The 12,737-nt window shown below is 38.5% G+C and overlaps 1 protein-coding gene and 1 long non-coding RNA gene across 2 annotated transcripts; both read left to right on the forward strand.

The window, feature by feature from the left end:
- The first annotated feature begins 4,658 nt into the window (after positions 1-4,658).
- Positions 4,659-9,664, forward strand: LOC141434787 (uncharacterized). The gene is made up of 3 exons (XR_012452098.1): positions 4,659-4,746; positions 5,926-5,972; positions 9,627-9,664. It is a non-coding gene; the product is annotated as an uncharacterized lncRNA (long non-coding RNA).
- Positions 9,665-10,941: 1,277 nt separating this feature from the next.
- Positions 10,942-11,765, forward strand: LOC141434782 (uncharacterized). The gene has a single exon (XM_074097222.1). It carries the CDS (start codon positions 10,971-10,973, stop codon positions 11,706-11,708), a length of 738 nt encoding a protein of 245 aa, XP_073953323.1. The 5' UTR covers positions 10,942-10,970; the 3' UTR covers positions 11,709-11,765.
- The last annotated feature ends 972 nt before the right edge of the window (positions 11,766-12,737 follow it).

A 12,737-nucleotide genomic window follows, 5' to 3' on the forward strand; every position in this document is an offset into this window, starting at 1 on the left:
AGGCTACTTTTTATCCCGATATTCTTACGGGACGGGCATGAAATCTTGAAACCTTAACCGCTGGGTTTAGACTTATGTAATTTGGCACGGTTGTTTTAAGCGCAACGTTAATAAAGACCACGATTTGAAATCCCCACGAGAATTTAGTACGATCCTGTAAATTTAATTGCCTGCTGGAATAAAATACGAATCCTGTATCATCTGTATGTATTCATTGTTCCCGGCCGGACGTCGGACGTCGTTATCATTATCAGCTCTGGCCATTCAATGGGCTAACATTGCATACCGTTTCTCATACGTATCAAAATTTATAACGTTTAAAAAAAAGAATGAACAAAATACATAATAGTCATTTGACATAATTTAATTTTATAATTTTCCGTGTAATTTGCCGTGGGGCGCCGGCATTGGAATGTCGTTCCCACTCTCCTCCCGTGGTTGCTGTTGAACAGGCGTTTTCAACCTTTTTAACGACACACTTTTCATTCATCATAGTTTCACGGCACACCAGTAAAAATAGCCAAGTGCGAGTCGGACTGGCACGTAGAGAGGGTTCCGTACAGTCGGAACAGTAGGTATACCTACCCATAATAATGCATAACGGACAGCGGAGACTTATTAATAGGGTCTAGTTGACACCTTTAGGTATGTACAAAACTCCAAATAGCTATATATATACTCAACGGCAGAAAATCTGGCCCTCGAATGTATGCATTAATAGCTAATTTAGTATGTGGAGAGGGCCAAATTTTGTGCCGCTTATTATATTAAAATACCTACTTAGCTATTCATGATTTCAATGCAGCATACACTTCGCGGCAATCGCGGCACATCAGAAAATATACGCAGCCCACCGGTTGAAAACGTCTGCTGTAGAACTAAACTGGCTGAGGGATAAAACCAGAAGATGGCAGCGCGTCTACAGGCAACTGTACATCCTATACTGCGCTCGCCAACCTACTTGCCAAGCGTGGCGTATTGACTCTCCTATTCTTTCTGATGATGCTGGGGGAGGTTTATCTCCAACAGTCAATATCCTACGCTGATGTGATGATGATGATAATATAACGGTGAAATAATTAATGTATCGCTTTGACCGTTGAAGGTTAAAGGAGACGTTTGAACAGTTAGATCAATGAAAATAAGTACCTACTTTATTCTTTTTAAACGATAATTTTATTAATTTATTGAATCAGGCGTTACTTTGCGTGCTTTGAGGGGTTTCGTCTCGATGTTTTAGAATGCATGGAGATAATTAGATACAACATTATGGGGTCTATTAATGAGCAGGTAAATTTGTTTCATACCTTGCTACGGCTGGATCTAATTTCAGCATGGTAGTTAATAAAACATGCCTTGATAGTAAATAAATAAAAATCAAGGTAGTTTTGGAGAACGGTTAAAAAAATGGGTAGTTTTGTTTTGTTTCATAAAACATATGTGGGTACTTGGGGAGTTACAGTGACAAATTAAAACTGTGGTTGTGGTTCGTTAGTCTAACAACTGGTAGCATGGTGTACAGTTGTGTCACTCTGAAGATGAGCTCTGGTTGAGTTCGAAACACGTCAGTGTAGTCTGATGGTGGTGATAGATGGGTTTGTGTGATTTGTGTGTGTTCTTACAGTGTGGAGGTGAAGGAACTGCATGAACACGCATATTTTGCATAAGCTTAGCTATCGTAAGGTCGCGGGTGAGCAAGGAAATTCTTTTAGTTCATTGATTATTTTATTATCTTTTCATTCTTCAAAGGCACTTTACATTATACATTGATTATATCTAAGAGCCATAAATCAAAACCAAGCATCCGTTGCGTTGTTTAGTAGATCTAAAGTGTACATACGTACGTACATACCTAGGTACACTGAGTACCAGATGGTCGGAAGCAATGTTGTCAATGGGGTCCCTTTTGTTTTTAGGGCTCTGTACTTGAAGTTTCCGTTTGTCACCCGGAACCCTATTACTGTCGTTTCTCTGTGAGGTCGTCTGTCTGTCTGTCTCAGGGCTATATCTCGAGAACCTAATTGGATGTAACTCGAAAAACGAAAATACATTTAAAACTTGAGCTTTATTTACGGTGAATAATTTATTGAATCATGCGTTACTTTTCGGAGGTCTATCTATATATATCAATCTCGGCGGCGGATCGTAAAATCAGCCAAATCACGAAATTCCTACGCATATTATGAAATGGAGCCATTTTCATGATATGTCTAAAAGTTGAACAGGCATATTATCACGATGTGCCTGAGAAACAATACGGCATCGATTATAGCAACGCATTCGTCGATATTCCTTGCTCTATACCGGGCACATCGTGATATGCCGAAAAAAAGAAAAATTTAGGTACGACGAGCGAAGCGAGCGGGGTTAGTATGAATTGTGACCACAACGCACGAGCCGAGCGAGCGAAGCGAGCGTGCAGCGCAGCGGCCGGCAAAGTGCCAGAACCGATATGGCGGCTTCTCATTATATGCCTAACAATTTCATGATCTGCCTAAACTGGGCAAATCATGAAATGGCGGCGTTACATGATATGCCTAGGAATTTGATGATCTGCCCAAACTAGCCAAATCATGAAATGGCGGCGTTTTGTGATATGCCTAGGAATTTCATGATCTGCCTAAACGTCACTAGGCAAATCGTTACACGGTGAGTTTTGAACGATATGGCGGATGTCCCTTCGCCAACTCATGAAATGGCGCCATTTCACGATATGCCTAGGAATTTCGTGAATTGGTGAATTTTACGATCGGCCGACATCAATATGAACTAAAAAAAAATACTTTACGGTGCAGTAAAACATCGTGAGGAAACTTGCACTTACTTGTGAAAAAAAAAAAATGCTTATCAGCGCTGGGCCTACGTGGGAACTGGGCGTTTCGTGTAAAGGTATACTGTATGTATTTTGAAAAAAAAATGGTTTTTCCTACTCAGAATCAAAAGCACAATTGATTTCGATAGGTAGTTTAAAAAAAAAACCCTTTTTTCATACAAAATTTTATGAGCCAGTTTCGTTACGCCCATACTGAGTGTATGAAAAAAAAACGTAACAAAACTATCATTTTTTTTGGGGAAATTTTGAAAAACTATCGGAATCGATTGTGCTCTTGATTCTGAGTAGGCAAAAACCATATTTTTCCCAAAATTGAAAAAAAAGAAAGGGTACACCTTTAAACGAAAATGCCCAACTACGACCCATATCCTCTCTCATTTTGAGGTGAGGTCTGTGCTCAACAGTGGGATGTGTATAATGAATGACGAAAATTTTCAAAAATTCTCTTTCCTACAAACCAGAATATTACAAAAAAACAAATAAGTATTTCTTCATAACATACCTACATTTCGTCAGATTAGTTTGTACCGATTTCAAAAAAAGGAGGTTCTCAATTAGGCGGTATAATTATTTTTGTTAGCCACATATTTAGACAATAAATACAAGTACGTTCAAGCTTCGACTTTGATTTGTGTTTCGTTTAATGCTTAGGTTGATTTTCTATCATTTTATGTTAGAAGGCCGCTTACGAATCACACAGACACAGACCAACATACCACCGTGTTGTATTTCTTTAAGATAAGGCGGCGTCTCTAGTTTCGTATGAAATGCATCGGACAAAGATTTTATAGAAGTAGACTGTTAAAATCTTGCATTTTGCATGTTTTAGTACCTAGCTTTAACATCGTGTTATTAAAATGAAAGGAGATTGTCAAAAAATGGATAATAGACGCCTATTTAACAAGTAAACTTCGCATAGTTATAGAGGTAATTTTTTTCAATGATCACTTGACCGAGTTAGTTACTTGTATACCGGGTGTGGCCTGTAATACGAGCAAAAAATTAAAACATAGATCCTCCTCGTCAAACTGAACCACATTAGTTCAGCGACATTTAAAAGTAATGGAGTCTTTGAATCTTCCTTTTATCATACAAATGAAATACTACTATCAATGTACGCCATCCTAGAACCCAACTGACGTCGCCTGTCACGCTACAAACATCAAGCATTTTGCTTTACATTGCTTCTTCGAATAAACTTTAAAGTGTAACAAAAATTAAAAAACTAACTATTTTTAAAAGTCGCTGAACTAATGTTGTTCAGTTTGACGAGTATGATCTATGTTTTAATTATTTGCTCATATTACAGGCTACACCCGGTATAGAGAGTTCGGTGAGAAAATAAGTCTCATTCTTTTCATATCATAATAACGGTGAAAAATATGATATGACAAAGACTAGTGACGTGCGCTGCAACAACCCTATTCCCATCGGCTTGCCTATTCTTTTACGTTTTTACAAAAATATTTTTTAACGTTTTGCACGACTGCCTTCACTCCTTGCTCCATTCTAAATTTCTGTATTTTTATTTATTTATTTATATAATGCTATTTAAATAAACAAGCTGAAGCCCGCTACTTTGTCTGCGATGAATTCGTTTAAAATCTATCCTATGCCCTTCTATATTAGTGTGTGGAGAAAAACTTGCTGACATATGCTCACTAAAAGCTACACGTTTCAGAGCAAAAAGCTAAAGACCTCAAAGATTTATTTTTAATGGATCAGAGACCATGGTTCGATGGCCACGTCAGTGTACATTCTACGTCGTTTTACTCTTTGCAAAATTATTGTTCCGATTTCGCGCTGTCATCGAAAATGTGGAGGATCATATTTATTTCGCGTAGACTCATTTAAGTCGAAGTTTGGACATTGGACGCTTGTAACCAGTGAAATGTTTAATTACTGTTGTTAAGGTAAGTTTTTTGTTAAATACCTGTTTGGACTACGAATACGGGAGCTGTAAAAGACAGCAAACATTCTAAAAGATTTTATGTAGGATTTAGTTAGTAGTATCATGGTCACATAAACCATGGATATCCACTTTTCAGTTTGCTGGGCACTTACAGGCTTGATATTTTGTCATGGCGCCCTTGTAGCTTGGAGTCTAGTTGTCATAGAATACAATAGCTTTGGCGTGACACTGTAATAACTCGATTCCCACCGAGTTACATAAGTTTCCGGGTTAACGGTAGGAGCCCCACTTGGTGCCCTTGGGTGTTTACCACGGCTCACGACGCACCGCTTGAGAGCCAATGACATCTATAGGCTATTTTTTATTCTGATATTCCTATGGGATCAGGATAAAATTCCGAAATGTCTATTACCAGGATGTCAGAGGACATTAATAAATACAAGTAACGTTTGGGAAGTCCCACGGGATTTATATTGAAATCCCAGAATTTCAATGAAACTGCTAAAAATGGGTTACCTATGCAAAGCCGGAGGTAAATGCTAGTTTAGAACATGAAGGTGTATCGATACCTAGTTTTTTAAGGTTGAAATTACAGAATCTGGTAGCTTTAGGAGTCATTAGAGTCGCCTGCGGCTTCGTTATCCGACAGTTGCATTGAAATTCCAGGATTTTACAAAATTCCCGAGTACAGGGAACTTACAAAAATTACATCGTGTCCCTTATTAACGTAGTAAGAAGAATAGCCGTGCAAAATTTCATGTGTCCACAATTAGCGGCATAATATATTTTATTGCTATTTCACCTGTGTAAATCTCGTCTTGCAATTTTCAGCTATTTGCATATCAAATTTCATCCACATTTATCAAGTCGTTTTAGCGTGGATGAGTAGCAAAAAAAACACACACACACTCGTAATATCAGTAGGTTCTATTTAAAGTAATCATGTTTTACTGTTGTATTGTATCAGTTCCTGCACCCTTGTAGCTGTCTGGAAGAGATCGCTTTTAAGCGATAAGACCATTTTTTATCATTTTTTTTTGTGTAGTATTAGAGTATTTTCTTTTTATTTGTTTTTACCTATTATTTGCCTGTCTCGATTCTATTTTTTTTTCATTTAATTTATAATGCACAACCGGCAATAGCAGAGTTCTAAATATGTAATCAACCTATTTTGTTTCAGATTATTTTCCAGATAGCACACCAAAAGAAAAACCAAAATGGCAGCTGGTAAGTAAAATGCTTATTGTGGATCCATCTTTATAGCCATATTTATTGTAAAATAACACTAATCATTAATTGACCTGTCGACTTCGGCTCAGACCAGGACCCAGGGAGGGCGCGGGGTGGGGGAGTTCATGACCTCCATGCCCCCCCAGTTCCACCTTATGGTGTATACCTTGGTATACAGTCCGCAGCAAAAATGGATGAGCGGATACCATGCTCAAACTGATCTACACACGAATCTACTGCCAAGGTAATATAATAAGAGAGTGTTTATCATTTTGAGCAACACCATCGCTCGTCCACTTCTGCTGCTGACGGTACTATAATAAATTATTTTTTGAGCCACTATACAACGTTGTCATGCTAAAATTATTCCATTAATCAATCCTTAGGGGCTGTTTCACCATCCTTTGATTAGTGTTAACTGACGGTTAAATGTGATGCCATCTCCGTCTATTCGAACAAAACAAATAGAGACGGCATCACATTTAACCGGCAGTTAACACTAATCAATGGATGGTGAAACAGTCCCTTAGAGTCCTTAGAATACGTGTTTGTAAAAACACTAAAGGTACTGTACTCTACCCATTACACCGTACCATACCATCGCCGTAATAGCAACGTGTCAGGCAATAGTACATTGTGTCTTAAGGGCGGTAAATAAGGAATTACGAACGAGAGTCTATTAGAAGCCCGAAGTCGAAGACTGAGGGCTTTAATGAGTCGGTGTTCGTAATTATAGTACCGCCCGTGCGACATACAATGTTTTTCATCACATTTGCAAGTAAAATTGTATTTTTGTAAAAGAAAAAATATAATTCTTCCAAATATTGGTGATACCTTAGGCTGTGCTCTTGGCAGCGTCGCCCTCCCCCTCCCTCGGCATGCGCCGCAACGTGCGTGTGCATGTGGTCCATGTAGTCCTGCAGCAAGAGCGCGCGCACGGGCCACGGGCACGCGGCACGGCGCAGCAGCATCAGGGCACTGACTCATTTACCGACCTTGGGCTTCATGGCAAGAAAATGTGTACGCGCATTACTCGTTTACCGACCAAGGGTTTCAAGACAAGCACATTAAGGTCGAGGGTTTTTTTTGGGGGGTTGTAAGTTGTAACTAAGGTAGCCTGCATGTTACGACACTGTTTACGAGCAAGTGTGATGAAAAAATATATTCTTTGTATTAAAAGGTATGAGACTATGCCCACAAGCGCGTTTCGTAACCAACCGTCGCCGTCGCGCGTCATGTATGCGCTTGACATGCCGATCCTGACACGTTCCTATTACGGTCATGGTATGATACGGTGTAGTGGTACAGTATATATATAAGCTAAAGCAGTATGGAAGCTAGGCATATTTTTTTAGATAAATACCTACGCTCCAATGGAGCGTTAGGGTTATCCACTTATTTTTGGTAAAATTGAAAATAATAATGTTTAGTTCGCGCTGTATTTCGGACGGTCGAATAGCTAAAAGTAGGTAACTATTCTAAAAGTTCCGTATTAGCAATTATATTTTAACGCGCGCTTTTAAAAAGGCAAATATTCAATTCAATTTTCATTGTGTTGGATATTAAAATCTATTAAATATAGCCTCTTATTGAATATAAATGTAATAAACATATATGAACAAAAAACAACAACTGAAAAACTGGTAGAACGATAGGTAGATATTTCTTGCAACTAATTTGAACTATCAATAATAAAATCACTAACATCATAAAACAAATAAACCCTTAGTCGTCTTTTAAAGAATTTAACACAAATTATGGCCTTTAAGTCAGTGGGCAATACCTACCTATCCTACTAAAATAACCAAACGTTTTATTTAAAAGAAAAAGCATTTTATTTAGTAATAGTAAATCATTCTTACCTTTCAACATCAGCGGGGAGTTTAAAAAATGAAAGCCCCGGTTTCGAAGGTTCCGTGTTCAACCAGCTATAAACTGCACAATATTTTCCAAGCATAGTTTTTAATATCGCGGATTGTCTGGGCGCACGCAATGAGGGCTATCGTTTTTTGTCTCACTAGATGGCGCACTGTTGCGTGAGGTTTTTAAGTATGGCTTTCAAAGTCTGTTATTACGGGCGTGAAAACAAAGTTTAGATTAAAATCATATTTAATACACCTTAAAACCGTACCATAAAAATATCGAGCATGCCACAGTGTTGCATAGTCCCCGTTTTGTTCGGAAAAAAGGGAGGACAAAGGTTTCCGAAAGACAAAACTGTCTCAAAACACAGACATTCATTGCCCCGGAACGCATATTTGATAATTTGCCATAATTAATTCCAGATATTGCAAAATATTCACAAAATTATTCTAATTATAAATAAACCCGCGTAGCTCACCCAAAACTATGAGATTTGACATTTCGGAGACCTCACGCTACACTAGCGCCTCTAGTGGCGAATTCATACGCGATAGCCCTCATTGAAACAACGCAACGCGACCACTACTCGTCTCGACCGGCGACTGCAGTACCGCGAGACCCCCTTCGGGACCGTGTAGAGTGCGCGTCTGTGTGAGTGTGTTCGTTTTGATCAAATTATTCGTAGCTTCCATACTGCTTTAGCTTATATATGTCGGCGGCCGATCGTAAAATCCGCCAGATCACGAAATTCCTAGGCATATCGTGAAATGCCGCCATTGCATGATATGCCTAAAAGTTGGCCAGGCATATCGTGATGTGCCTGAGAAACGACACGGCAGATCGATTAGAGCAACTCATTCGTCGATATTCCTAGCTCTATACCGGGCACATCGTGATTTGCCGAAAAAAAGAAAAATTTAGGTACGACGAGCGAAGCGAGTAGTGGTTAGTGTGATCACAGCCACAACCGATATGGCGGCGTTTCATGATATGCCTAGGAATTTCATGATCCGCCTAAACTAGCCAAATTATGACATATGGCGTTATTCACGATATGCCTAGGAATTTCGTGATCTGGCAGATTTTACGATCGGCCACCGACATATATACTGTGGTAGTGTAGAGACCTTCATCATCATCATCCCAGCCTATATACGTCCCACTGCTGGGCACAGGCCTCCTCTCAGAGCAAGAGGGCTTGGGCCATAGTTCCCACGCGGGCCCAGTGCGGATTGGGAACTTCACACGCACCATTGAATTGCTTCGCAGGTTTGTGCAGGTTTCCTTACGATGTTTCCTTCACCGCAAAGCTCGTGTAAATTTCAAATGTAATTCCGCACATGAATTTCGAAAAACTCAGAGGCTCAGTGGGGTAGAGACCTTAACTCTTAATAATCTCACTGTAACAACGTTTTATTCAAAATAATTTATTGAATCGAACCGAAGCAACTAGAGGTCTATGGTAGGCCGCTATGTTCAAAAGTGGACGTCCTACGGCTGAGATGATGATGATGAATTTATTGAATCAGGCGTGAATTTGCGGAGGTTCATATCAATGAACCGAAACAATTACTTTGCTCACCCGCGACTGATAGCTACGCTTATGCAACAACTTCAATTAAAGAAAATAAATAAAGTAAAAAAATAAATAAAAAAAGACCCATACAAAAAACATCGTTTTTCGATGCGGTGTCGTGGGGAGGATATAAGTGCTGCGTGAGTGTGAGTCGCAATTTGCTGTTTTTTTTTAATTCAAAACTAAATGTAACATAATTTTGTTATTTTCAGGGTACGCCACTGTCGTTTTTCTGCTGGCTTCTGTCACCTTGGGAGCTGCTCCTGCCCCGCGACTGGATGCACTCATACGGGAACTGCTCCTACGCGATCCACTGCCACGGCGACATCCACGGCCTCAACTCCCCGAGGAGTGCCTCTCCTCGAACTATCCCGCCAACGTCACCCTCACTTTAGACAACCCCTCTATTTTCAATGAGAGCGACCCGAAAATTGACTGGTCTCTACTCAGCTCCGTTGTATCATTCCGCGCGATTGGAAAATGGCCACAGGAGAGCTTAACCATGGTTGAAAAAATGGACGGCCTAACCAAATTATACCTTTCGGGCAATCAGATCAAACATATCACGGCAGCCCGTTCTATCGTCTATTTTACTTAGAAGTTGTCGATCTATCGTACAACAGACTATCTCAAATCAAGAATTTGCTACAAATGGAAACGCAGCCAAGCAAACTTCAGAAATTGGTGCTCGCTTATAACGCGATTGAAAATATTCCTGACGATGCATTTGATCAAGTTACGTTTTTAGTAGAATTAGATCTGTCTAATAATTCTATCAGCAATGTAATAATATGACTTTCAGTCAGTTATCACAGCTCAAAGTGCTAAATTAAGCAACAATAATATTTTTGATTTGGACGGGGCGATAATTCTCTAAAAGTTCTAAGACATCTATATCTAAAAGGTAACCAGATAGAAAAAATAGATTTACAATCGCTTCAAATCATATACGATTTAGACACTTTCGACGTGTCTGCGAATCGCTTGAGAAATTGTTTCCAGAGTGGTTATCGCGGCACTGGCGTCACTTTGGAAGCAATTCCAAGTGCAAAAATTATACTTTCGGAAAATTACATTACGTCTTTGCCGAACGCAACATCGGAAATTAAAATGAGAAGGTTCAGTAGAGATGTGGTAGGGAATAAATTAATCGACGTACAACTGGATTTGTCTAAAAAATTCAATATCGAACATTGAACCTTATGCTCTTTCCTATATCATAGCATCTAACATCTTTTGGATCTGTCTCACAACAAGTTGATTACTTTGTTGTAAATGTGGATGATTTAAAGCACGTAAAATACCTGAATTTGAGTAAAAATTACATTGACCATCTCGACTATGAGAGCTTCGCCTCCATGACCCAATTTACAAAACTTGGATTTATCTTTCAACAGATTACAGAACCTCCCAGACCAAACCTTTGTGAAACTTCATCTTGAGATATGTAAACATGTCTAATAATTATTTCGACGCAATTAAGAGATTAAACATAAAAAATTTCATCCAGAAGGAGGTGTATAGATCTTTCATATAATGGCCTCTCTTCATTGAGTATGCCGAATGGTGAGGGTCTACGATTAATGCATTTATCATTGCATGCCAACGAAATAACAGATGTGTCGTTAGTTGAACTTAGTTTTCAAAAAGATCTGAAAATTTTAGATTTGAGTGATAACAAAATAACGGAATTAGACGAATCAAGTTTGCGATTACCATCGAATCTGGTAACGTTGGAATTGTCGCGAAATGAAATCAATGCCGTTCGTCCATCAACTTTCAAGGGCATGGGTCAACTGTTAACTTTGCGTTTGTCCTATAATAATCTGACACTGATCGAGTACGGAGCTTTCGACGGGTTAACATCTCTGGAGAATTTGGATTTATCTTACAACAAGATAGAGGTCTTACGTTCTGAAACAATAATGAATCTAAAGTCGTTAAGATTCCTCTCTCTGCGATTCAACGGCATGTATAATTTGGATTACAAGGCGTGGATTGGCCATAAGCATGCTTTGAGGGTGAATATTGATGGCAATAATTTCTCTTGTGAATGGCTGGCGACTGCAATTAGGGATTTTAGTAATGGTTATTCTAACATGGAGCCTACAATAGCTGTGGCTGCTGCGAAAGATCCGTCTTTAAAAGGTATACCTTGCGTGCACTCAGAGACAAACGAGGAAGAACCGCACCTTATTGTTCAGGCGACGGATGAGCGGCTGCTTGTAATGATATCAAAAATTTTGGAAGCCATAGAGAAACAAACCAAGTTAATAAAAGCAGTACGTCATTGAGGTCTCAGTTTTTATTAGCTAGTAAGCTACATTGTTCATGTCATGATGTACTTAAATTAAAATTAGTTTGATGCCAGTTTTATAGTGTTAGGAGCTTATTTCTGTAACTATGTGCTTAACAATATTATATTGATGATATTACTTTTATTCTGTTTTTAATTTACCTCTTCTTTAATATTCCTTTTACTCAATAGTTAAACTATGTCTAAAACTAGCCTACCATTATTGTTTGTAAATTATATTCAGAAATTTGGTATAATTTATTTTCACAGAATTTTATTAGTATTTTCGACGCATTGTATAAGACAGTGCAGTGTCGATATTTTTTTGAATAACGAAATAAAATCTATATTTAAATCCTTCTCTTCATTTTAAGCATTCCTCCCTTTCTTGATATCTATTTCTTACTTCTGTAATATTAAAGTTGCCTGGTAGAGATAGCTCTGAAGCGATAAGGCGGCCTCTGCTATAAAGGGCAAAAACGGAACCCTTATAGTTTCACCATGTCTGTCTGTCCGTCCGCGGCTTTGTTCACGGACTATCAATGCTAGAAAGCTGTAATTTTGCATGAATAACATTATAAACTATGCCGACAAACTGGTACAATAAAAAAAACATTTTTTTTATAGTACCACCCATAGACGGGGGTGGGGGTGTTTTTTTTTTCATCCAATCTGTGGTGTGGGGTATAGTTGGATAGGTCTTTTAAAACCATTGCGGGGTTTACTAAAACAATTTTTCTATTTAATGATCTGTTTGCAAAATATTCAACTTTAAAGTGCAAATTTTCATTGAAATCGAGCGTCCCCCCCTCTAAAATCTAAACTGTCGGGTGGAAAATTTGGAAAAAATTCAGAATGGTAGTAAATATATCAAATTTACAAGGAAAATTATAGCGTCTAAGATTGCTTGAGAATTATTAGTAGTTTAAGAGTAAATAGCAGCCTAAGGTATAAAATATACCTAAACTTGGAAGATTCAGTACACAATACGAAATCCTTAGAAAAATGTTATTTGTTTTTTTCGTAA

This window comes from Choristoneura fumiferana, chromosome 14, assembly GCF_025370935.1.
Source record: "Choristoneura fumiferana chromosome 14, NRCan_CFum_1, whole genome shotgun sequence".
NCBI lineage: Eukaryota > Metazoa > Arthropoda > Insecta > Lepidoptera > Tortricidae > Choristoneura > Choristoneura fumiferana.